Here is a 27254-nt window from a genome sequence, read left to right on the forward strand (position 1 = left end):
GTTAGTCCTCTTTCATAACATTTGTTCTGATGTCTCACTGTGGTCTGGTTAGACATCTCATATGTCCTGATCAAAGAACTGCTTTCCCTGTAAAAAATGTGAAACAAAAGTGTGAATGTCAGACTGAAGTTGAGTCATCCAGTGTATTTGCGTCAGAGAGACTAAATGGCTGTGGAGGGAAATTTTATTTTAGTCAAATGAAGGATTAAAATAACACTGGGCATCACAATCCATGTATTTCGTGGCATAAACAAAGATTTTACATGCAATTTTGTGTAATTGTGACATAATGATAAGCTTAACAATTGCTCCCAGAAAGTAATATATGATTGTGTTACTTAAGTGCATATAAGTATTTCCTATGGCATAACACATAACAGTCTAGGTCCAGTGACAAAATTTCAGCTTTGATTACAAGCTCATCATAAAATCAGTGAGCGAAATCTTTCACCATAAGGTTTGTAGTGCACAGATTGCGGAGAAAGTGGGAGACCTTCCTCTCTGAACAAAGAAAACTCTTTGAAACCCAGCATGTTTTTAGCTTTCACTGTTTTCTGGCAGAGGCGTCAGAGCTTACCTTCCTGCCTTTCTCGTTGTCGGGGAGGTAGCAGTGTCGAGGGAACCCTCTCGCACTGAACTTCTTCCCCGGGTTGGGGTGCTCATTGGTCTGGAGAAAATGTCAAGAACAAAAACAAACGTTACAACTCCTTCTCTTCCAATTATGACTTAATTGTGTAGGAAATATCAACAGCTACCAGAGGGTGAGTTTCGTTCTTCATGTTGCTTGCAACGACCCTTAGTAAAAAATCATTTGAGAGACATGCCACGATAAATATAAAATTATCTTTTTAAATATTGTATTTTAGAAGGTTGCTTTCAAGGCTCCAGTTTGATTAAATCCTGAGAACAGGACTAAACAGGAGTTGGGCAGATGCAGCACTCTCTGTTCCCAACAAAATTGGGAACACTTCGTGCAGCCCCACCAGATTACACCCCAACCTTATTAGTAAAGTTACTTTCCAGTTGCAATGTCATGAGAAATTGATCATTTCCTCCTTTTCCTTATTTCTACTGAAATTCAAAATGTGTTGCAACCTTGTAGCTGTTATTCCAAGTCACTTCTGTATAACATGAGAAGTGCATGTAGCCCAATGAGACACAGCTTTACATGAAGTGGATGCACCAACGCATCTTCCCCCAACAAACCAATCTAAATGAAAAACAGCAGAAAAATAATTCTCATTCATTTCTAACCAAACAATACCAGCCACTGTTATTCTGCTTACGCTCTTTACAGTGTTGTATATTGTAAGCCTGACTAAAACTGTGGACTGAGGAACGAAAGGGACCATAGAGGCAGGACACCAACAGTAATGCTCCCTGGCAATAGTGTTGCTGTGCTACTGTGTGACCTGAGTGGTCAGGTGACCCCCCCACCCCCCACCCTCCCCCGCCTACCCACTATATTCTTTCCCCTGGGAGACTAAGCCTGCTCCTCTGGTGGAAAAAGGTCAGTTTATTGACTCTATTAACAATCACCTCAGCAGTCAGGATAAAATACGCAGCTCTCTCATGTCAACACACCAACACAAATCCGGACCGCAAAGCATCCTTTCCTCCCCACTGCACGTGATGTCAATTTGAAATGACCTCTATGGGATTAAGCTCAGTTTTGTTTATTTATAGTAATATCGTTCACATATTTTAGATTCTGGATTGTGTGTCGTTGTCAAGAACCACTGTGTAATCCACAAGAGAGCTGTTTCCTCCCGGACTCACACTCACCCCAACATCTCACCTCCTTGCACTAACAACCGTCCGTCAAACTTAAGCGGATAAGCAGCAGTTGCAGAAAGGGCACAGATTTAGAGAGGAGAGACAGTGGATCAGGCAGCATGATAGATTTAGCGAAGTGAGACGGTTCTGACCTGGATCCCGGCAGGAATGTCGTAGACAATGCGGATGGTCTTAGAGTCTGGGTAGCCGGGGAGGCAGTGGGGGATGACGTGGTACTCCATCTTCCCAGGAGGCTGGGTGCCTGTTTTCTCCCCATAGATGGTTTTGCATGTTGGGCACTGAAGACTGCCATCCTGGTTTGAAGAAAAAATAAACAGAATTGCATGGAATTAATTAAATGAAATCAACAATCATTACTTTTATAGTTTTGTATTACCTTAAAGGGCTAGTGTGTTGTTTTAGGCCACAGCAGGCAACTGCTTTCAGTGACCAAAAAGAAGCTCACAACAGACCCACTGCAGGCTAACTGCCTTCACCAAACTGCAGACAGACATAGTTAGCAACTAGCAAGTCAACTTAGTAGAGAATTTAGCAGGTAATGAGATAGGTATGTCTCTCAGGAGTTGGTAGGGACAATAGTGAAAAGGAGAGTGAATATTGCAAAAAGAAAAAAAAAGGCCACTAATTTTGCACTGCACAACAAGAAGGATAAAAATCAATGCAGTTGAACCCTTCTTCCCTGACAAAACCCGGCGCCTACATTACCCACAATGTCAGTGATTTGGGTGTGTTATGCTGCCAGTGGTCACAGAGGTCTGGTAAGTTCACATTGCTATTGCCTTCAATGACATCACTTGAGGCAATAGCACTCCCCAAGACCTGTGATCAGACTCTGATGTGTTAAACCAGAGGAGCTCTGCCTTCAGGGGTGATAGTGTGTCGGCTTTAAGAAACGCCTTTCCAATAACAACACCCTGGTTACTCTGAATTGGAACTACTTTGTACAGAAAAAAATAGTCCCAAAGGAAAGTGCTGACAGGGTGTTGTGTGGATAATCCAGAAGAACAGGGGCATTATTTCTGGAAAGATGCTGCTGAAATATTTGAATGTAGCATATTAATATTTTGACCACAACAAAATGGGGCAAAGGCAGAAATCTCAAAGACTATTTAAAATCTTGGACCAATAAAATCAAAATTATCCACATGGACAGATATAACCAAATGTTGCTGCTTATATTACATTGATGATTGCTGATTAACTGACTGCCTTACCAAAGTAGTACATTTGTATTTCATGCAAGTGAACTGAAGTGAGCAGACTTTATGTTGAGTTTTACAAAGTATTGTGCTGTCAGGACTGATATGACTGATCTGACAAGACCATTTAAGATCCCCATCTGTGACCAACAACACTGAGGCCTGATCATTTGCCAGTGCCATGTAACCCAGTCAAGCTGTAAGACATCACACGTTTATAATTTGAGCCTAGAGTGACATCATAACAACGCCTGGCTCAAAAGCTTTTACCCACCTTATTGCCATTGTTGTACATGGCCACCAGGCACAGCAGATGGTACATGTGCCCACACTTGCCAAGTTTGCCTACCAGCTCTGGCTTGATGCCTTTGTGCTGCAGGACGCCTTCATAGCCTGATGACATGACCAGCCTCTCCATGCAGATGGTACAGTCCTGGAATAGCCAACCAAAATACCTCAGCTGCCATTCTACATGACTGTGTATTTGTGAGACTTTCACACTTTGTTAGGAAATCAAATGGTGACACAGTGCATCTGTTGGTGGGCACAAAACTTTTAGGTCCTGTGTGATTTTTGTGTCTTTTTCTTACCTCATCTGGCATCACTTTAATCCTCTCTGTGTATCTTCGCACTACATCCTCTGGGTTTTTCCCTTGTCACAAAGCGAAACATAAGAAAGATGAGATGACCGTCAAAGAAAAGCCAAACTTGCCACTTATTTACACGTACATATCTCAAGTAAATATGAAAAATGACACGATGGACGACTGGGTGGCATTTGCTTGACATTTGAACACAACAGAATAAAAGCTAGATCTTGACGGATGACAATTTTTTATCACTTGCAGCAGCCACTCCTCTGGCCTGGGTGCCGATTAAAGAATGTGAGTGTGCATGTGAATATGGTATACATGTCTGTGATGTCGAAGGGGAGGTCACCTTCAAACTGGCACATAACATCCAGCCATCCCCACACTCTCTGATAATCCCCGTGTGCAACCAGGCTAGCATGGCTGAGAGCACACCCACAGCTTACACCCCTAATACGCTTACAGGCAACCTCTTTTCCCCTGGAGCCTTTGTTTGTTCATTTGAGAGACAGCCAGCGAACAGAACAGAGAGGGGGAGAGCAGCGGAAACACTGCCTGACTGAGCAAAAAAAAAAAGAAAAGAAAAGGAAAGAAAAAGTTAAGGTATAAAGGTAGGGAAGACAGAAGAGGCAGGGAGCTAAGAAGAGAGAGAGGAAAGAAAACAGAAAAAAGAAGGAAAGACAGAACACACAATTACGCATTTTACCCTATTGCCATTTGATGGTTTTATTAGCCAGATCAATAGCCTCTCTGACCTTTTTCTGTACAGAAAGCAGAGCGGGATGAGCCCAGATCTCTCTGCATGTATAAAACCACATCTTCATTCCCCTCACCGCCCTCCAGTATGTCTGAGTTCATGCACTTTCTGCAGACGGCACAAACACGTTACACATTTGGTTGCTGTCTCATTCCTCAGTCCACAGTGTCACATTTTAAATGTCCATAAATTGGCTTGAATTAAAAGGTAAAATAGAGACAATGTTCTAGTTTTTGGCCATATGCTAGCAGCAGAACTTTTGTGATGGTAATGTCTGTCTGTCAGTGGGTCTAACACCTTGGTCCAGATCTAAATATGTAAAATATGTATTTTCCTCTACATTTGTAGATGGATGGATGTACTGCATGGATACTGTCATGGAATTTGCAACAGATATTACAGAGTGTCTACTAGTGACTTTTGCATTTCCTGTAACTAGTAAACGTTAGCATGCTAAGAAGCAAAACTAATATGGTGAATGTGGTTAACATTACCTGCCAAACGTCAGCATGTTAGCATTTAGCAGATATGTTAGCAGAGATTAGCATGGCTGTAATATCTTGGTCTTGTTTGTCTTTTGTTAGTTGTGTTGAGTTCATAAGTTTTTGATTTCCAGAGGAATTTCCCAGAACGAGCTGCTCCAGTGAAACCCACCTAAATACTGGGAAAATATATTTGTGGAAACTTTATTCTTCATATAGGCTACAGTTTGTGGAATTTTACACGTGGCTGTGGACAGACTCTTGGTTATGCTATTTTGCAGGAACCTTCCTATAAATTTACACTCACATCTCAGGCTCTATGGGACCTGTAAAATAAAGTGTTACTGCATCACCTCCACACAACTAAGTCTGTGTGCACCGTAATGGAGGGCTCTGAAGGGCGGACTGAGAGGACAAGTATGGTGCATGGATGGAAACCCAGCAGCCTCACTGATCAATTAGGACAAAGACTCCCTTGGGAAGTTGGCGGTTTCCACGGCTTCCATCGACCAGCAGTTATTCAAGCCCAACGCCGTCCAACTAAACACCAGATCCCCTCTCAGACCAGCTAAATACAACAGTCCCTTGTTTATGACTTTATTTACAAACGCCTCTGTCAATCTGCATGTCGTGTACCATCTATAAATTGTTACAGTTTCACTGCATTTACTCATAAATCTGAAACCAGTAATCATCATTACATTTTATAGGAGTCGTTCGAAAGGTACAGGAATACGTTCCTAACTGACTGTCAGCGACGTTGGATAAGGTTGGATTTATTGTAACACTCTTATGGAGCTTAAATGGGAAGCATTTAAATAACAATTATGGACACTTGATCACAACAAAAAGAGCTTTGGTTTTGTTTGCACACTAAACAACAGACTTAGAGACAGCTGATACAAAAACATCCTGCAAAGCTTGGCAGGAGAGAGAAAGTCTGCTGACTGTCAGTGGTTGGTCTATATCTCTCCTCAGCGCATTTCCCATTTATTCGCTAACACACAATAAAAATAGAGCTGGTAGCATTTCCATACAATTTCCTCCTCTCCTCTCCTCTCCTGTCCTTGATTCCCTCCATCTTACCTCTCCTCAGGTGCTTCTTCTTGGTTTTGCGGCGCATGCCATTGATCCCTGGCACAGGCTTCATGTCACTCTTGTTGATGGGTGGTGGGTGCAGTATAGGCTTGGGGGCCCGAGTCAGGCACACCGGCAGACCTGCAGCGCACATCAGGATACCTGTCATACCTGATGTATATGTACAGCACACACACACACAGATACATACACACACACACACACACACACACACACACACACACACACACACACACACACACACACACACACACACACACACACACACACACACACACACAGTGGGAAAAAACACCAATTGTGAATGTCTTTTAGTATAAATCAGATCAGACATTTAACTTTGACCACAAAAAAAACTTTTCTTGACAAAAATCATAATATCTTTAGCTGATTTCCAAGCTCATTCTACACAGCAGATGTTGTCTAACCTGCTAGTGCTGGGTGCACTGGTCCAGATCCAGTCAGGTTCTTTACTGGGAGAGCAGGAACGCTATCACAGGAAAGAAATAAAGAGTGAAATAAAGTAAGTAATAAAGAAGAAAAGCGCCTAATGGCCATAGAAAGTGACCTGCTGACATCATACATTAATTCAGGGTAATGGCCATGTGGAGACACTGAGGTCTACAGAAAACAGGTTATTTAGAAACACTCCATTCCTCTATGTGACCGGGGATCCTTTTTGTCGTGACAGTCTGCTCTTGCAAATCAAAACATACTGTATATCTTCTAACATTCTTGAAATGGCCTTGTGACCTCTGAAATGGACAGTAAATTGTCCTGATTGTGCACCACTGTCTATTACGCTACAGCTGAGAAAACTGGGAACAGCAGCTAGTTCAGCTCTGCATGCCACGAAAAACACTCAAGTTAAAATGTCACATGTGCTTCACCACAGAGACAGAGACAACTGCAATGGGACAAGACAGCTTGACTCATGTACAAAGCACTGCAGCAGAGCCTGATTCAGGATGACATTTGGAGAGGCTGGAGTTCATGGCAAACACAGACAACGAAGACAGTTGACTTGCGCGCTCTTCAAGATCTGTGGAGCAGAGTGGACAAAAGCACTCGCGGCATTAATATGAGCACACAAGTCAGTGAGTCTCTTTTCAGAGGGCCGGAGCCTCAACTCAACCGGCAACCCACAGCCGGGGCCACAGAAAAGTTAGAGCTCAAGAGCAAGTTTCCTTTCCTCATGTTTAACAGTAAAACTCTGTGTGACAAGCCAACTCCAGTCACCGCTAGAAAATGAATCAAAGTGAAGTCATTTGACAGAAATGCTGGATCCATTAAAACTTGCTTAAGCCTTGTTATAAATCACATTAAAATCCAGTAAAGAAGCAACACAAAAACACACCAGGCTTGGAAGTGAAAAGCAGCTGGACAACCTCAGAACAGCAAGTCAAATCACTTCATGCTTATTGAGCATCCAGATTAAAGCCACTATGTCTGGTGTTTCTTACGCTAGCATCTTTCAAATTGCTCTGTAAATGAATGCAGTCTCTGCGTTGCTTTAAGCCAGTCACGTCCCTATTTGACTGAGGAGCTCAGTAGAAGAGTTACCTACAATACTTGTTTGTGAGAAGTCATATCCATAACATACATTATCACATGAGAAACTGCAATGGCTTCAACCATTTACCAGACATGGTTCTATAGGCCAATGCATCAAGACAAGCAAACACTTGAACCTGAATTTGATCAGTTTCGTATTTCTGAGCATCAGGACCACATGTCTAACAGATTACCAATGCAATCTCTAGCAATGAGTGTTGTGTCACTCACTGCCTTGTGCTTGTGTTTATTCTTACACATGTGCACAAAAAACAAAACAGGAACATGCTCACACTCTAGCTGCTCCACAGCCCCGCCAGTGGTCAAATTTATAACAAGCTCAACCATTTAAAGAGATGGTCTAAGACACACTCTGACAACATCCTTTTAGATGCACAATCCAAATACAACCACAGCCATCATCTGCAGTATCTCCTGCTGTACACCTAGCACTAAAGACGGCATCTTTTCTCTACAGCAAATACAACTGTGGAAGAAGCTGCCTTCATTTAAGAATGAGAGAGGAAAAACACAGGACGGTTGTAGGATGGTGAGTCTGCTTTTTAAATGGGTTAAACAGCGAGTTGGCAACAAAACTTAAAAATAGTTAGGTAGAAGTCACATGAAATGAACGGGTGTAAATGGGGCACCGCTCACTGAGTCACTTGTTAGTTTTCTCTGCTTATCAACCACAGACACACACACTACCGCACATATACTTTAGAATCTCTCTGCTCTTTGACCATGAAGCGACTGAGGTATTTGGCCCTGCAGCTTCCAGGCGTTTCACAAATCCGCATCAAGAGACCGCTTTGATATTAGCGAGCGCCTCTGTTCCTGAGCCAAGGGAAGCCCTTCAATAAGCTGAGTGCAATAACATGAAGGGACACGGGGCCTGGCAGAGGCTGTGTCCTATCACATCTTGGGTAGGGAGTCAGATCCACTGTGTCTCACACCAATGGACTAGAGACCAGCTAACTCCTGTAACGTGCAAGGCAATGTGACTCCAAAAAAAAAAAAAAAAAAAAAGTACAAGAATGTGGAATTCATGGGGGTGTGAAACCAAGGCACGTTTGATTTTGGTGGCTTTTGTTTCAAACACGGTTTACAGCAAGCAATTTCACACCTTCAACCGCAGCACAGGAACTGAACCGATCTGCTGCAAGTTCGTGCTTATAACAAAAACTAACCAGTCGATGCGCAGAGCACAGCTGCCCATCACTCTGTGAAAACACCGGTTTCAGTCAGGGGTTGTCAGGCTATTCTGTCTACCTGGAAAATGAAGGCAGTGTTTGTTCTCAGAGGAAAATGTGGGAGGCAGAGGAAGTGACAAGCACCTTATCTGACACAAATATCTAAAGTGTTAGACTAAAGCAGAATCTGATGTTCAATAAAAATAAATGACTTTAGGTGCTGCCCAGTGGGAGAGTTCCTGCTTCATTTAAACATGCTCTTAGGCCTAAATTAAATCAAAACACACCGTGGACAAGAAGCCTGCCTTTATGAGTGCATGTATAATTTAGACTGTTCACAGAGAGTGCTGTGATCAAACAAATAATTCTCATTAGGAGAAGAAATAGGACAACGCACCACGAGAGCCAGTAACACCATCTCATTGTGCACTGTCTGCACATTTTTGCACAAACTACACATTCCTATAAGCTCACAGCACAGAGGATCTGTCATGGATCTGTAACATAACATTAATTAGGAACGCTTTTCATCTTTATTGCTTACCAATTCCAGCAAAGATCTTGCTATCAGCCCGAGCGTGTTGCATAATAAACATGTTGATCAAACAGCTGCACACTGTGCGATTCCACAACAAAAAAACCCCCCAAAAAACAGCCGTTACAAATGATTGTTATCTGCTAGACTGAAAGAAACAACCTAACACATTTATCTACAATGTGTTTATGGTTTATGTTCACAAAGACGGTAAGATCCAAGCAACTTGCCATTGTGCTGTATCTAATTATATTCATAAAGCTTGTGATTGACTATCTATGCACTGCAGAAACTGTTTTCATAAAGAGATGTGCCCTTAACCAGTCAGTCAACCGCCACCCTCCATCTTGTTCAGCACACAGCTAAACTCTTTTCCTTTTACGTGTTTTTTTTTTTTTTTTTTTTGTAGAAATGTGCACCTCTGGAGGCACTGACCCCATCTGTCCTTGGCTGAGCCTTGAGAGCTGGGGTTTAAGGCACATACCACCTCCTCACGCTCTGCTGACAATCCCTAATGCTGGATGACTCCCAGGCTCGAACTCTTTCCTCTTGCTTCTCTTTCTTTTCTCTCAAATCACATTTGTCATCTCTGATTTTAGTCATTCCTAATCTCTAATTCCTATGATTAAAAAAAAAAAAAAAAAAAAAAAAAAAAAAACAACAACAGAATCCTGAACAATAGGGACTGTTGTGCTCAGAGCCATTACACCTCATCATTAGTGTAAACAAGCACAAACTTTTTCACCTTTCCACCGCAACACTGCAGCTCCAGCACTCCAGGTTTGATGAGGCACATTCAGCAAACCAGACTGAACCTCGTCACCTCTGCATTTCTTTTGCCCTGCCAGCTCTAATTTTTCTCTTCCTCCTGACCTGTGTTCGCTTCTTTGCTCCCTTCTGTCCATCTCCCCTGCATGAAAAAAAAAAAAAGAAACTTGCGCCTGGCTGCACCCAAACCTTTGACTGAGGACAGTAGTGTGTCTTATAGAAATACTACTAAAGAATTACCTATAGCGCCATTTTTCACATCTAATGCTGTAATTTCTGACCTAAAACCAGTGCAATTAAGTGACAAATCCAGCCTCTTCATACCTAACCCATTAACACCACATTAATTACGGCCCTTGTCAGGTCAGGGCACGAGGGTCGCTGTCCCTCTTCTGACTCCTGCTCAGTATCATCCTTCCTTTCCTGCGGGAACCTCCGGTCTGCCTTGAGGACTTAATCAGACTGAGAGCGATGTGATTCCCCAAATAGAGAGACCACATTAGGCCTAGTTAGGAAAGTGCTGACGGAGGACTAATATCTCCTCATCTGTTTATTATGCACCATAAAGACAGTGAGGGGGGGGGGGTTGGAGGGAGAGAACTCCATGAGTGCTTAATTGCATATTGATGCGAGTAGTGGGAGGTAGAGGCAAACTCTACCCCCAGCTACAGAGGCAGGGATACAATGTGAGTAGTGCATGTTACATTGCACCTGAAACGCCTTGAGAAAAAGCAAAAATGACACCAAGAATTTCCAAATTGCATCAGTTTGGTCCAGATGAGCTCTCATGACTTATTCATTATTTTCAATATTAATTTTTGTTTTATGGTGAGTGCCAGAGCAGAGCAGAGCTGTGAAGCTGCCCACTGAAGGATAATGATCTCTGCACTCGACACGCAGCCCTCAAGTCACCGCTCAGACAACCAGTCTGAACGCGAGGAGCCCCTAAACACAGCCAACAGCAACGTGCACATGTAAACACACTGTACTCAAAGGCTTTTTCCTCTGTCTATAAAAGACTGGACTTCTTCTCCTTCTTCCCTTTCATCTTTCCCCTCTCTACGCACCTTCAGGCTTTTCGCAGGAAGCAATACTATAATTCTGTCAAAAGACAAGCGGCGCAGGTCTTAACTCTGAGAAAGTGCACAAGAGGATGTGGTTTGACTGACAAAAAAGAACTGAAAAAAAAAATCCCCTGAGATCTTGTGAAAGGCTTTCTCTGATCATCCCACCACAAAATATCTCTTTATATTTTAAACAGACAGATAATTAAATATGATCGCTTCTCATCTCTCGTTATCACATCATGACAAGGAACCTCATATTGAGAGACTGGTTTACATTTCATGTCCATAAAAATAAAATGATGCAGAATAAAATATAAAGTATATATTTTCTAGTAAAACACTACTCAAGTTTTATATCATTGTGGACTGAATATCTTTGGGAATTTTCTGCTGGTTTGTGATCAAACAGTTGATCAGCAGAATAAATGATAACGAAAATAATCTCGACGACTCAGTTGCTTTTCACTGTCTTTGGTTTCACAGGTCTTTGGTTTATCGCAGGTAACACGTAATGGGCTGTAGTGGGCTGTGTCGGCCCGGTAATAACATAAACTAATGTGTTGACACAAACCAGCAGATGGTGCCACTTCTAATATTTGTGCTCGGAAGACAGATGCATGAAGCGACACAGACCCCCCCACCCGCCCACCACAAACACCCTCACCCCCTTTACAGCCCACAACCACTGGGTTCTTAAAAAAAACAAAACAAATCGATATCTGAACTACAGCCTTCATCGTCAATGATAGACAGGTCATAAAAACACTCACTGTGCTGTTAGCTTATGCAAAGATGAAATCAATCATATGCAAGATCATTTTCTGAAATCAGAACTACTTTTTATCTTTATCTAGCAGAAACAGACCCGTAATCTGAAACAGCACTATGGTTTGTGTATGTACATAAACTCATGTAAACAAGCCACAGCGTGCCAAATACCTTCCTTGCACCCAACACCAGTTATATTAGGGTGTGGGTGTGTGAAAAACAGATCTGATGTTTTACATTTTGTGTGGGTTCCTCCGTTATCTGTCTGTAGCACGCTTGTGGGAATGTGCGAGGGAGTTCACATTTCAGTTCGTGTGAATGTGTGTGTGTGTTTGTGAGCTCTCATGTCCTGCTGTGTGTATGTTAACCACACTCATCCTGTATGTCGAGCCACTCGCCTGGGAACCGGCGCACTCCGCCTCACCCCATGTCTCTTACTCTCTCGCTCTCTCTGTCTCCGAATTAAGCCCTTTTGAGCTGCGAGGTGAAAAAGTCACATTTCATCTACGACTCCATGAGTACCTGAGCTTTCACGGAATTGTTAAAATACAGAGGAAACGTCCCTGAGCGGGTCCATCCTTTCCTTTTCTGGCTTTCTCTATTACGTATACCTTTGAACGGAGACACATCATTTCCCACCTGCTCATCATATGAAACAAGGTCATAACCTGCTATGATGAGCAAAAACCCTATACGTTTGCTTTCAGTTACGCAGAATTAGGCCACAGAAAGTGGAAGCATGTGTGCCTGGGTGGAGGACAGTATTATTCAAACATGCAGTAAGTGTGTCTCTCCCCATGAGCAGGGAGAACAAAATGGAATCAAATTAGATCAGGAGAGGGTTTATTTTAGTAAAAGAAAGCAGGATAGGGGACTGAAGTATCGGTTACAATGCTAGACACACTTCTTTTCCTCGGCTCCTTTCGCTGAATTGCTCTGAGGTCAGAGCGCTCTGCTGAAGCTCCCATTTTTCCTTGATCCATTATTCATTCTTCCCCAGTGGAGCTCTGCCTCCATGGCAAATAGGTTTCCACAGCTACACCAGAACCCTGCTTCATAGACACCCGCACCATAAAAGAAAGACAGCATTACACACACATCCTGATCATCCACATACAACGTCAGACCCTTTCACGTCCTATGACAAAACAACCACAGCGTAGTGTGAGAGTAACAAATTAGTTCAAAGCAGAAGCAACACAATGATCCAGAGGAGCTGCAGTATTTCACGCCTGCTGGGGCCGACATAAGCTCATTACGGAGCAGTAACCATGGCAGGCACACATATGGAAGAGAAGGGTTCTTCCTCAGTTTAGGAGTCTCAGACGGACCCAAGGCTTTTTCTGCAGATCCACTGATCAGCGTGTTAACGAGAGCAGTCATAAGCATCAGCAGAGAGGTAGACAAAGACAGAAAATGGCAGAGTACAATACATTAGACACATGCAGGCTGAAGCTTTGTGAAGCAGACAAGCAGAAACAGAGATTGTCTCTTTGCTTTTTATATCCACCCATTGCCTCAGCTCAACTGCAGATTTAAGCGAATCCGAGCATTATACCCACTCTGTAACTAGTAACAGGCTACTACAGACTCCAAAGGATCCAAATCAGAAAATGAGGGGAATGCCTGATTGTGTTTGCAAACATCATTACCCTGGTGGGATGGCTCCTCTGGCAGTGCCCATGGAAATGCGCTGGGTGCCCGGCCGGTTCAGGTTGTTCTGTCCGTTGATGGTGAGAGCATGGTGGCCATGGGCGGATGAAAGAGATGGCATCACGGGGGAACAGGGGAAGTTGGCAGTGGACAGTGGCAACTGCACCTGTTCAGCTTTGGCTTGCCCACCACCCACACTTATGTTATTGTTGTTGGTGCCGGAGGAGGCGGATGTCGGAGACCAGAGGGAGGTTCCAGCAAAAGTGTTGCTCTGCCGCACAACAGTGAGGGTTCCTGTAGCGCCTGTGTTGCCCGGTGTCCCTCCGTAGAGCTTACGCCGCTGAGAGGCCAGAATAGCATTAGAGGCGGCTCTCGTACTGTTGACCAGGATGCATTGCTGGCAGGAGCAGGGCTGGCCGGAACTGGCTCCCACAGGCCAGGACTGCGACTTGGGGATTGAGCCCATGATGAGCGGGTAAGCCAGGTCCATGCGTCTCCGCAGGCGTCGCTTGCGCTGGCTCTGCCTGTTGGTCTGAGACATGCTGTTGAAGTCAATGAGGTAGCAGAAGCCCAGAGAGGTCAGGTCCAGCCAGGGGTGCTGCTTCTCATAGGCGTTCTGGATTGTCACACAGATCTCCATGTCGTAGGGCGTCCACGAACCGTTGTCGTTCTCCCACTCCCATACCACGCCTTTCCCTGGGGCCGATGAGGGCTCGTAGAAGTTCCTCTGCACTGGTCTCATGGTGCCTAAAAGCAAAGGACAAAAGAGAGAGGGAACAATCACTATGGTTCTGTCTGTGACAGCATGTATATTAGTTGGATCACTAATGATTAATGCGCCAAAGAATAGGCCAACGATAAACTTCCGCATTGGTTTTGTTGAGTGCAGACTGTATGGGTTTGTTATCTTTGACACCTCTGATTGTATTACAAATCCAAGGTGATTTACTTCTTTGTCCACTTTAACAGCTGTTTAAATCTTTCAGTCGTGAAAAGTGTGAGAAAAAGGAATGTGTAAACCATGTGTAAATTTTGTGGAGGGTTCTTTTTATTTTAATTAATTAGTCCATTGGCAGAAAAATCTAAATACAGAACGACACTTGTTTTTCATTTCATGACCTTAAAATTTGATGTGATGAGAATTTGTTATTATATTTGACAAATCAAAAGAGTAAAGGAATAATTGTATAAATGATCAACAAGAAAAAGCATCATTAGATTAATCACTGGTGACATTAGCCAGAGGTAAGATGCGGTTTTAATGATTCGGTTTCAAGCTCATCAAGTAAGCTAACAAATGTTGAGAAAGCAACTTGACCAACTGATGGAGATGAGGTGTAACACTTCACCACATGCCTGAGGGAACACTGTTGCAAACTGTGGCATTAAAGCAGTGGCTCAAGAGTAATACAAACATAAACCGTAACAAGCTGCGGTGCACACGCTACTGAAACCCTTCACCTCCAGAGTCTCTGACTGTGCATTAAACTGCACGAATAGCCTTTCAGAGACACAGACATTGTACCCACAATCCCCTGCTGTCTCACTCTGCACTCTACTGTTCTGTATGGTGACAGGAAGGAGAGGGGCGTGGAGCCGGTAGCTTTGTACCTCTGTCCCTCTACTCATGATCATTCAGTTCCTACCTCCATTATAGCGCAATTACTGTAATCACGTGGGAAATCAGGACACCTCAGCCAATCCATCTCTCTGCCACACGTCAGCAAGGGTAACCAGGCACCCCGGCAGAGACCGCCATCCCATCCCTCCCCCACCTAATTTAATGGGTAAATGCACACTCTCCTGCCAGGGAGGACCACGGTGATAATGGAGGGAGGTGAGTGTGTGCACAGGATGAATGGGTATGGGGGTTGTTGGGCAGTGGTAACCCCTCATCCAGCTTGGTCTCTGGTACTGGCTCCAGAGGATAAAATGCATCAGCAGAATCAGTGAGTCTGACCTTGAGTCACTGCTGCAGATGGCTGCTAAAGGACTCGGCTTGACGACTAATTTCATTTAGAGCTGCTGAGAACCACACACACACACACACACACACACACACACACACACAGATGACTGCTCACTGAGCCAGCTGCCTGTGTCTCTCACGTCTTCAGTCAGTCAGCCATGCACAACTTTCTCTGCCAGTTGCATCCGTGCCTGCTCACAGCTTGCTCGTTTGATTTCTTATATTTTCGGAGGAGATAATAATTAAAATAGTAATGATTTCCCTAAACAGATTTCAAAATAAAATACAAATTGATTTCAAGAAAGTCAGCAATTTTCTCTGTACCTTTTATCGCCGTGTCTCCTGGGGGATGCATTAGGTTGGACACTTTCAGCATGGCTGTGTGTTTCTGGCCACAATCAGTAATAGCAACAGCTTCTCACAATCTAGACTGTCTACCCATCTGGCTGAGAAAACGTTTTCAAAGACTGACAAATATTGATTTTCCATAAAAACTGATGCTTAGCTCTAGAACTACAATGTAATGGTAATACGTGAGAAGCTGGGACAAACCGAGTTTTGCACATATTATAATACTGTTATAACACTGATCCTCTGTAAACTAAGTAAACTTAGTTTAACATGATATACAACTCTGAACAAAGTAGACATAACTTATATCTTGCCAAAGGATCATTTTGGCCACATTTGGACCTTATTTTCATAATTTTGGACATTATTTTTATCAGTATAACATCATACCAAATTAATTACTGAGATCATGGAACATGGCAGCATCGCTAAAACGGTAAAAAAAGTCTGAAGGAACAAAAATACATGAGGGCTCCACAGACCGACCATTTTGGAAACTAGCAAACAGTTCAGCTCAAATACTGTAGTCACTCACCTTTTTTTTTTCTTTTTTACTTTCCTACTAAAACCTAAAATGTGTGCACCCGTACTTGCCAAACTATGGCAAGCATGAATAGTTTAACATTTGGGGAAATACTCTGACTCAATTTCTTGCCAAGAGGTAGATGAGAAAATAGATACCACTCTCATATGAAGCCAGGGCTAAGAGATGATTGGCTTAGCTTAGCTAAAGTCTGGAGGCAGGCAGAAACAGTTAGCCTGGCCCCTGAATTTGCTTGTCTAATCCATCCACAAACAAAAAATGTAAAAACAACAAGTTGGGTTTTTTTTTGCGTAAAGTTACCTGCTGGAATCGGATACTAGCTGTTGTTTGCCAAGAAATAGCTGCTGGAAATAGATTTCTGTAAAACCACAAACTGCTATTTCTGTGTGTGCATGGATGAAACAAGATACAACATGTTAACTAGTGAGCCTTATAGATTTTTTTTCTTTTTAATTTAGGACAGAGTCAAGCTAGTGGTTTCCGTGTGTTTGCAGTCTTTATGTAGAGTTAAGCTAGGCAGCTGGCTCTAGCTTCACATTTCACGACACGACAGTGATATTCTCATCTAACTCTGGACAAGAAAGTGAATAAGTGTAATTATTTCGCAAAATGCTGAACCGTTCCTTTAAAGTTGAACCAGGAAGTCAGTCAGTAAACTTTTGGATGTTTATAATGGTCAGATTTTGGACATCATTTTAATGTTTGCCTTTTTTTTCTATTCCAAATATGTTTGGCTAACATGAGTGCATCTTTGAAACGAGTATGATTGTTCCACCGTTTGTTTCTTTTTAGTTTCCGCATTCCCACATCTCAGCATTGAACTTTATAAGCACAACACTATTGTTACCAATAGAAATTATAGCCAAAACTATAAAAACAAGAGCCAAGTTCTAACAAACCAGAATTATTCTTTAAATATTTGCATTCTTATGAAGGGACTGTCCAGGTAGCTGATAAGGGACCTTGTGAAAAGAGAGCAAAGGCCACAACAACAAATGAGTCCTGTGGCCTTGTGGGAAGTTTTATTCAAAACACACAACCTGAATCTCTTCTCACTGTCTCCAATTCAGCTTTAATTTACTGGTGTATATATTCCTGCCTCTGCCAAAAAGCCGGGCCAGAGTTGTTGATGTTCTCCCTGCGACCTTTCATGCTCTTCCTAACAGGAAACTGAGCGAGAGTGGCCACTTCCTGTCTGACCCTGTGTACCTTTGGCAGCCATCTATCCTGTCCTCCCCTCTCATCCCCGTGTCCTCCCTCCCACAATGTCCTCCAGCTGTCCTTGCCCGACACCAGCGTGGTTCCCCTCGGGTGAGCTGTAGCTGTGTGATGTATTGCCACGTCAGGCCTCGCTGTGGGACTCTAACCCCACTGTCACGCAGGGCCAGGTGGGTTCAGGGTGAGCTTGGCTGCCCTCTCACATCTTAGCTGGGAGGGTAAAACTTCCTGCAGTCTGTTCGCCATATGAAGCTATGCCAGTCTCCATCCTTAATAGCTTTGTTTTCCTCTGGAAGTGAAAGAAGGCCTGTCTGAATCACTCTTTTAAATGGAAGGACATGCAACATTAAATTGCAACATCCTTGACTGCCCTCAGAGGCCTGCTGCAGGGACAGATAGCAGAACTGATGCTTTGTAGTTCACTTCGGTGGATTCTTTTATCAGAACTGTTAATAAATGCAATGCACGCACATATTGTATTTTTCAAAGATATACAGTATTGCCTGAAGATATAATTTAACATAAAAGCAGAACTCCAGACACCTTTAATAAGTCAAAAACCTTTTTTGACAATATGTGCTATACACAAAACGTGATTATTAGTACCTACTCTTGTACACTCCCTTGGATTGTCAAATAACTGATTAGAAAAAAGGAGTGAACTTGTGGCTTTGACATTGAGGGACCAAATCCACTCTTGCTAGAGCTCATCTAGGGAGTAAAACTGCTTCACTCCACACAGTGAGCAGTAAATCCTATCTGAATCTGTCGCTGAGGTTATTGATGTGTGTGTTCCTTCCACACTAACACCTCTGTAGTCACCCAGGAGAGTGTGATGATGAAAACCACTAATGGAAACTGTCGGTGGCGAACACCTCGTGTGTTTCCAACAGGTAATACCTGAACAGCTGCTGGAAAATGTGTGCGATTCAAGCTCTGTTGTCGCAGAAACACTAAGGAAAGGTTTTGTTGTCACAGAAGGCGTCCCTCGGGCGAAGGAGTAGGAGGGAGGGTTGCCCATATGTGAACGTTCCTACTACTCCTTTCCCTGAGCACAGTGCCAGCAGAGTCAACTCCTCCTCCACTTGCTCATCTCATCTGCTGCTGACGCCAGCTTTCCTCTCGCTCTGCACCTTCTCTCCTGGCTCCTCACCAAGGCTGTCGCGCTGAGCCATTCTTCACATTTTCCACTCTGTCACTCACTGGACCCCATCCCGCTCTCACAAAACACTCAACTCTTGGACAGAGAGTAGAAATCTGTGCCACTGAATTAGGGCTCACATCACCTTGTAGTTAATGCTCTTTCTCGTGCCGCTGCTGTGGGAGGAAAAGGCAGACGAGAAGGGCCCGGATCAAGCTCTATAATATATCCTTATAATTGACAAGACTTTCCAATTTCCCCGGGGCTGTGTTGAGCCTATTAAAACATAGTGCTGCATTTTTCCTCTTAACTACAGAAGGAAAGAGGCCAGTAACAGGTCCAGCATCATATGGCTCAATGCTGTCTGAGAGGTACTTAAAGCTAACTAATCTATGGTCTCTGCTGGACAGACAAATTAATGTGAACAATTACAGCTCACTCATTTAACACTACCTTCATGTCTATGTTATTAAATGCACAACACTGATACTGGTGTTCGAGGAGTGAAGAAAACCAGTTGGGCTCCACAACACTGTTCAATATAAGACGATAAAAAACAGAGCGGAACAGCAAGTCCTGGCATCATTGTTTCAAAAAATATGTAAATTGATTATTCAGTTATGAAAATTGCCATAAATTATCTTTCTTTTCACACACAGGAGAGATTCATCACAGGAGACGTGAGCGCCAATTTCTACTTGAGCTCCAGCCGCAGAGATGCAGTCACAGCTTATAGTTTGTGTGAAACACAACCCCCTTTTCAGTTTCTTTTCTGTTGTTCAAACAATAAGGCAAAGTTCACCACAACATTGTTCTCACTCTAGTCTCGCTTTAATTTTACCAGAAAGCCTTTTTATATTGTTGTCGCATTGTTACTGTGTTCTCTCAAGCTACATAAAGCACAGAGGCCCCACTTTTTTACAGGGCTGCTGAAAGTCTTTCTGGGAAACACAGAACATTTGCTGACTTAGAAGTGAATGAGACAGGTGAAGGAAAAAGAGCACAACTAAAATACATAAATAACGGTAAACCTTACAAATAGATGGCAAACTGTCTGAGCAGTTTAACAGCATCCAGGGGTGAACGTTTCCTTTTCAGGACAGGTTCACAATTTTTTAAGTCAGGTACCCATACATACACTGAAAGAGGTTTTTCCTGTTGTCGTTCGGTCTGTTCATACCGGTAACTCCCACTGAATGTAAGTGATGGACAAAATCCACTGTCCTCATTCTGGGGATGCTGGGCAGATTTTACAGTTAATAAGCTTGTCAGTGCTCTCTGGTGAAGAAACTATACAAAGGTGACACTGTCCTCAAACCTAGTTTGACATTTCTGTACTGCAATGTCTTGTTTCTTGTCAGCAGCCATATCTACATTAAGCTAATTTCGGTTTAGCTCTAATGGACTGCCACAAAACTGACTTTTCCTCTAATGCCAACATGAGGTTGTCATATTTGTTTTTTTGTGAAATATCTCAATATCTATCGAACGGATGGAGATTAAATGTACGTCACACATTCACGGTGCCCAAAGGCTGAATCCTAAAGACTTGAGGCGAGGAGTTCAAGATCAGAGTTTTCACTTATCCAGTAAAATATCTAAACTTCTTCAGACTGGAAGACATCCATGAATTGTAATACCTTTGGTGGTCCCCTGACTTATCATCTAGTACCATCATCAGGTCAAAGTTTTGAATTTGTACTTTCTGACCGAATCCCTGCAAAATGAATGGCATTCCCATCAGCCTCAGCTGCACTTTGTGCTAATTAGCAAATATCAGCATGCTAACACCCTAAACTAAGATGGTGAGCGTGGTAAATGAGCATGGCATGTTTGCTACAAAACTGAGAGCATGTTAGCATGCTGAAATAATAAAATCCTGTCTTTGAATATTAAAAACTGCTGCGGAGTATTTGGGTATTTGATGAACCTTTATGCACATTAATATGTTTTCAAACTGGTTTTGATTTAATTGTCTCACTTAAACAACACCAACACAGCACCCTGCACAGTTTTAGCACAAGGCTGTTGCACCTCCCTTTCAACTTCATAACACTCAAATGCACACATACAAGCCCTCCTGTCCAAACATGACTTGGGAAACAGTTTTCTTTTTTTCAGCCAGTGGAAACCGTTCTCCATTTCATTTAACAGTTAATCAACTTTTGTTCAGGCAAAAGCCCTACAGAGCTGTACGCAGCACAACATCAGTGCAAGCACACACCATGAATTCTCTTCATACAGCCTTCATAATATCCTACATATGAACTGTGAACACATGATGAATATGCTAATAATTTCTACAGTATGGGGGAAATAAAATAATTGAAGCGCGTTTGATGTTTTCACATAAGCCCCTGAGCACAGCTTGGAAAAAAAGAGGACTTTCATCTCCCAAAAAAGGCCTTCACAAACAATAAACTCAAGCTGGCTATTAGAGATGATGAAGAGACAGAATACTGCAGAGCGGTTAAAAATGCATCACAGACCGAACAAAAACAGCTGGCTCAAATCTGATACTGTGTGAATATCCTAAGAAGTGAAGTTTCCATTTAAAGGCATGTACCACTGAGGCTTTAAATGTAAAACCTCTCCTTCTCAAAAGGTGTTGTCATATCTGTACATCAAAGTCTGAAAGATCTGTAAGAGCATTATCTACTCATTAACAAATACCCAGAGATCAGAGACCATAATAATGAGGATGACAGTCTGGCATTAAGCTGGTTTAACAGCATTATATATTACAATATCACAGCTCCCCTGCTCCTCTCTCTCAAAATCACACATTAAAGCTCATTTTCTATACCGAGATGACACTTTGGTTTTCCCAGAATGCAGCTCTTTATAATGAGCTACAGTAGTGAATAGCGACTTGGATTCCCCAAAGCGTCCTCGTCTCTTTGTAGGCAAACGTGATGGATGAACAAAAGCGGAGGAGCAGCCACTGGTTGGGAGGCAGAGGGAGAAACTGATGGAGGGAGAGAGGAAAGGAAGGAGTAGAAGGAAACAAGAATAGGAAAGGAAGGAAAGGTGGAGAGAAAGAAACAAGGGGATTGAAAAGGAGGAAAGAAGGCAGACAGGCAGAGGAAAGGACAAAAGGAAAGGGTATAAGGCGCAGAAGGAGGAAGGAAGAAAGAATGGTAGAGAGTTGAGCAAAGGTGGGAGAAGAGAGAAAGGAATGAAGATTGATAGGGTAGACTGGGGGATGGAGAAGGGCCAGGCAAAAGGGAGGAGGGTGAAAAAGAAGAAGAGGAAACGCTATGTGAGTACGTAAGGAGGAGGGGAGTAGATACTGAAGGAGGCATGTGATGAGTGGAGGTTTTCTGCCAAAGAACAATAAAAAAAAAGAGGATGTCTCACTTCTGCCTGAGCCTAGAAAGTGAACACTGCAGTAAAACCGGTCCCACTAATACAGTTTTGCTGCCAGGAAGACAAAGTGGTGAGGAAAAGTGGCTTAACTCCCACAGCAACCGTCCTCATCCTCAGCCCCTTCAACTCTCCATACTCTCCCACACCCCAGCCCGGGGAGCTGGCCAGTTACCGTGCACTTGTGCAGAGTTTGCAGTTACTGAGGTATCACACACACACACACAAAAAAAAGACAGAGTGGATAAAAAAAAATTGAGAAAATTAAGTTATAGAGCTGTCCACCTGCCAGCTCCCGTACTGCAGTGGAGCAACAGACCCTGAAACAACCTTCTGACTCTGTGAACGTCGTGACCGTGCTCAGCTGAGGAGCTCTGGCTCTGCGAAGGATGCTCTCTGACTCACTTCGTGTGCGCACAACTAGCAGCTCATACACATGTGAGTGTGTATGTCTGTGCATGTGTGAACACCTGAAATGGTAAATGCTGAAGAGTTAAATGTGGGGTGCATGCACATGTGTGCTTCAGCGCACAACCGCTTTCCACTTCACACCACTTCAGCCTCATCACGTCCAGCAGGACGCTCGTTAGCGTGTCAGCGCCGTGCCGTGTCGCCACTAGGGCAAGGGCGTAGGAGGCACAGCTCCAGGCACGGTTACAGCATATACACACACACACACACACACACACACACACACACACACACACACACAAATGCAGCCTTGGCTTCACATGACGCAGGCCAGTACTGCCAAGGAGCAGTGTCAGGGTTACAGTGAAACAGGTTTCTCATTAGCAGGAGTCACTTTCTCACTTAGAAAAAAACCCAAAACATCCTGCTATGTTAACTTTTCCAGTAAAGACAGCAGGTCTGGCTTACCAAGTAACAAAACTGAAAGTCTAGACAGCTTATCTGGTCAATGAAGCTTTTGACAGCATTTAAACTTTACTTTTCGAGGCGTGACACTTGCTAATTTTCTGGGATTTTTGCTTGCTTATCTCCTGTGCACTACAGAGGCTTATTATTTTATCACAACATTTCTTCCTGACCCTGACAGCTGCCAACTGATGACCTCTTATGCCTGCGTGCCACAGAGCTCTTTTATTCTGGCATCAGTCCAATTTGAGCACAGTGATACCAAGGAATACTGCACAACATATTAAAGAACTAAATGAAAAAAACATCTCCAATGTGAAACGTTAAAAGTACAGATGTCTGAACTATGCACTGCATAATTTCTTTTAATTTTTTATGCAAACATTGGACTAAAGTTTATATTAACCATACAGTATTTTAAAAAAGGATTTAAACTTTCCTAAATAGAGGGTAGATCCACCTAATCTTCACATGGTGTAGAAAAATAATGGGTACCAACTTTTGGTACCCATTTGTTGCATGCACCAACCGTTGTGTGTTAAGTCGGGAGAAATGTGCTCACTGGAAGATGATAACAGCTCTGAGTTTAACTGGAGAAAGTTTTGAGAAAGCCAGTTTTTAACAACTGTCAGTCAGGTTTGTATATTCTCCAATTGAGTTGTGTTGAAAGATTAATTGATCTGGGAGACAACCACATGAAGATGGAAACCCACATGGTGCTTCTGAAAGATTTGATCTAGAAGCGCCAAAGACCGAGCCTTGAGGCACTCCATAAGTGAACTGGAAAGTCGAGGACTGACAGTTACCAGTAGCCACACAGAACTTCCATTAAAAAAATCGATCTGAAAACTGTACCTCATAAGCCTGCACAGTTCAAAGTGTGAGTGACTAATGGAAAATAAGTTTTAAAGATTATGATCAGAAACCCCAGTTTCCCTGCATAAGACATCATTCAGTACACAAACAGTTTTATCTGCTTGCTCCAGGATGTGGCCTTTGTTGTGTATAGCTTGAATTGGAGTACAAGCCAGATTAAATCAATCTAATGCACGAAAAACTCAAATATAGTGAAATTCTAAGGGAAACATACACATACACTTTAAAAGCACCAAGAATCAGAATATTGTCATATTCAGGCTTTAAGAAATTTCCTCCATAAAACCAACAGTGGAATTGTGTAGCCTAGATACTAAAACATAAAGAATTTTTGTTGACCACAATCAGAACTAGAACATTTTAAGCTATTTTTATTAAACACCACCCCCACATCCGCTTATTCTGGGCTCATTAAAAAAAGTGTAACCTGGTGGAGAGTGTTCAACAAGTGAGATATTGTCACCATCTGACAGCCAAGTTTCTGTTAGCAGGAAAAAAAAAATCAAGGTTATAAGAAGCAATGAGATAATTTCATTTAAAGGATCTGACATTGGGCCAAGCATAACTAATGTGCCCCAAGTTGATTATTAGCCGTCACAATGTGACTGCAGTGAACGTGTAAACATATTGAACCTGTTAAGAGACATGAGGTAGATGAGTGTGTGAGTATGTGGCCTGTTGTTGAGAACCACTGGGATACAGGGACAGAATCAGGAGATTTGTGTGGGGCAGTTTTACCTCATAGTGCTGCTTTATTAAGTTTGATTTAGTCTGCTATCATATCATGATGATATAATCTTATGTTATCTTTGCACTAATTTCTTGTTCTGAGAAAGCTGTGATTAAAAACTGACTGAATAATTAAAGGTTTTGTTTTATGCATATGACAATAGGAGAGGTTTGCTTTGACGTCTGACTTTCTATGTGACTTTTGCATATATTTGCCATACAGAATATATACATTTATATCTCACTACTGGAAAATGTTCAATACATTGTACAGTGACACTAATGTGATATCAACATTGATATTGCAATGTTTGAAAATGATTCCAAACATATCACTCAGACCCACAGCTGACCTTGCATCAGACTAAACTGGATTGCTCCTCACTCCACTCAGCAGGAGAAAGTCACACACACACACACACACACACAGTTTCCACACTCCAACACAACATGGTGCAGTATTTATCTGTGACAACACGATATTTTATGTCGGCCGTCACACCGGTACGGCAGACTGTACATCAGTGAAATCATTTCGCGCGCTCAGCAGAAAGTTGATTGATGGTCATACCACGTCAGACGAGACTTTGAGGAATAGCTCACGTGGCTTTTCCGTCACGTGACTTCTGTCTCACTGTACACGCAAATCTAACTGCTACATGACGGGAACAGGAATTAGTTACGTGCTCTGAGGTGTATGTGTACCGCACCAGTTCACCAAAGTTCACTGGAAAGAGGAAGTTTTCCATATGATCACCATTTCATCTGTTATTGCGCCAGGAGGGAAATAAAACCTGCTCAGAATATTACGTCTGACAAAGACAGGGAGTCTGGCTCATTGAGATGAACAGAATGCAGTAAATGAGTTTGCTGAGACAGGCTTTTATAACCCACTTCATGGCTGTCAGATGCAGTCAAGTCTTATCAGAGGAAACGTCTGGCTACATTAAAGCAAACTGTCACTGTGCCAGACTACACTGGTCAGCTCTGATCAGCAGTAAAGTGAACATGGTGTGAGAGGTCAGAGGGCATCAGGCCACCCTGCGGGGGAGATGAATGTTTTATCCTGCGTACACTGTGATGGATTTACCAAACACAGCTTCACCTTAAGTATGTTCTACTTTCCCAAGGAGTTTTTATTATTAGGCCCAGATCTGTTCCCTGCTGAATCACAAGTGTAATCACATCTCATCGGTGTTCATACCTCAAAATGAATGCAGAGACATTCATTTTTTGTATTAATAGCTCATCTTAATAGCTCAATTAGGGGCAGCTGATTGAATATACTCAACATATTGCAGCTTATACGTGGGATGTAGTAAATGACTATATCGCGAACACTGAGCACAAATTGTCACGTAATTTTTTTTAAAGCTCTCCTGGGAAAGTGTGTGTGATTATGTCTCAGGGGTGAACAAGGAAAGAGCCTGGAGACAGCAAAAGAAGTGAGTTTAAACATGCTGAGTTTGGTAATAGAAGATGGAGGAAGAAGGAACTGGTTCCGAAAAGAAACGGCACCGGGTCCATCGTCTGGCAGTGGTTTGCATTTTTGCAAGGAAGACGTTGAACAAACAAAGGTTTCCAGCAAAATATGAAGCAAAAGCATCTCCACAAAAGGTAGAAGTACCAAAAATTTGTTTCATAATTTCAAATGCCGTCCACTAGTAAACGAAGAACGCCTGAAACCCCTCATGTCCACATCTAAAAGGTAAAAGCAACAAAGTTCATTCAACAAGAAATCCTGAGAGAGACATTTACAAACCACTCTGCAGAACAATAACAGTCACATCACAGGAGTGTGAGTGTGTGTGTGTTTGTTGACATCGTTGTTGACATCAACATTAAAATGTGAAATCAGTGGAAGAGACAAACATCTAGAAGCAGCTGTGGCCATCGCACGTGTAATTTACCATATAGGAAGACTACAATTTTATTTGTGACAGTTTGTCACAGTGACAGCCCATGTGTGCAATTGTGTGGTTTGAATAAATACTGTTTTGTTAAATTGAACATGGTTGTGACTTCCCCCGTTTTTGCATGGAGGTTTAAAATGACCCCGGAGGACACCACTAATGAATTTAAACAAGAATGTTTTAATGCAGACACATGTTGCAGGGACTATGAGAAACTTCATACTGTGTTTCAAGCAGTCATTAAATTATAAAATGAAAAAAAAAAGGTCAAATAGTTCCCAGCGAATAGAGAATAGTATTTTTTCTTGAAATGCCCATCTTTACATTGTAAGCATTAAAGGGTTAAATCAAGCATTTACAAAGTGCTTTAGAGAACAATTCAAAATGCTGAGATATGTATTGTGTATTGCGATACAGCCTAAAAATATCACAATATGTATTTATAGGCCATATTGCCTAAACCTAAACTCAGTTTGTTTTACTGCCATGTTTGTATGATGTACACTTTTCCTATATTTGACTATTAAGTTTATTAAGCGGAAAAGACGAACAAACTAATGCTTGTGGAGACTAAATGTCAGAAGCTGGAATAAAATCAGGGTCGTGTCCTTGTTGCAAAGTTGCTGCTGGATCGCTAAAAGCTTTTATCGAGCTTAAAGCCTGAACACAGATCCAATGGGCTTTATCAAAGCGCAGAGGTGTAGCAGAGAGGTGTCACAGTGGTACAATGACTTTGGGGGTCAGAGCCTGCAGAGAAACTCATTTCACCTACTCATTTCACCATCTACTTTTCAGAAGTCATCAGTTCTG

The 27254-nt window shown here is 42.6% G+C and overlaps 1 protein-coding gene across 3 annotated transcripts in view; it reads right to left on the bottom strand.

Annotated features, from left to right (window-relative positions):
• Positions 1-27254, bottom strand: part of dtx1 (deltex 1, E3 ubiquitin ligase) — a 42514-nt gene that overhangs the window by 4381 nt on the left and 10879 nt on the right. For 2 of the 3 annotated variants that reach the window (XM_041042101.1, XM_041042100.1), the window contains exons 3-9: positions 13461-14208; positions 6352-6413; positions 5912-6073; positions 3587-3648; positions 3271-3429; positions 1929-2090; positions 578-667 (exon numbers count right to left, since the gene is read on the bottom strand). In XM_041042101.1, the coding sequence (XP_040898035.1) occupies positions 578-667; positions 1929-2090; positions 3271-3429; positions 3587-3648; positions 5912-6073; positions 6352-6413; positions 13461-14208 (1445 nt within the window). The remainder of the gene's footprint in view (positions 1-577; positions 668-1928; positions 2091-3270; positions 3430-3586; positions 3649-5911; positions 6074-6351; positions 6414-13460; positions 14209-27254) is intronic. The other variant, XM_041042102.1, reaches the window with a different exon arrangement.

This window comes from Toxotes jaculatrix, chromosome 7, assembly GCF_017976425.1.
Source record: "Toxotes jaculatrix isolate fToxJac2 chromosome 7, fToxJac2.pri, whole genome shotgun sequence".
Taxonomy (NCBI): Eukaryota; Metazoa; Chordata; class Actinopteri; family Toxotidae; genus Toxotes; species Toxotes jaculatrix.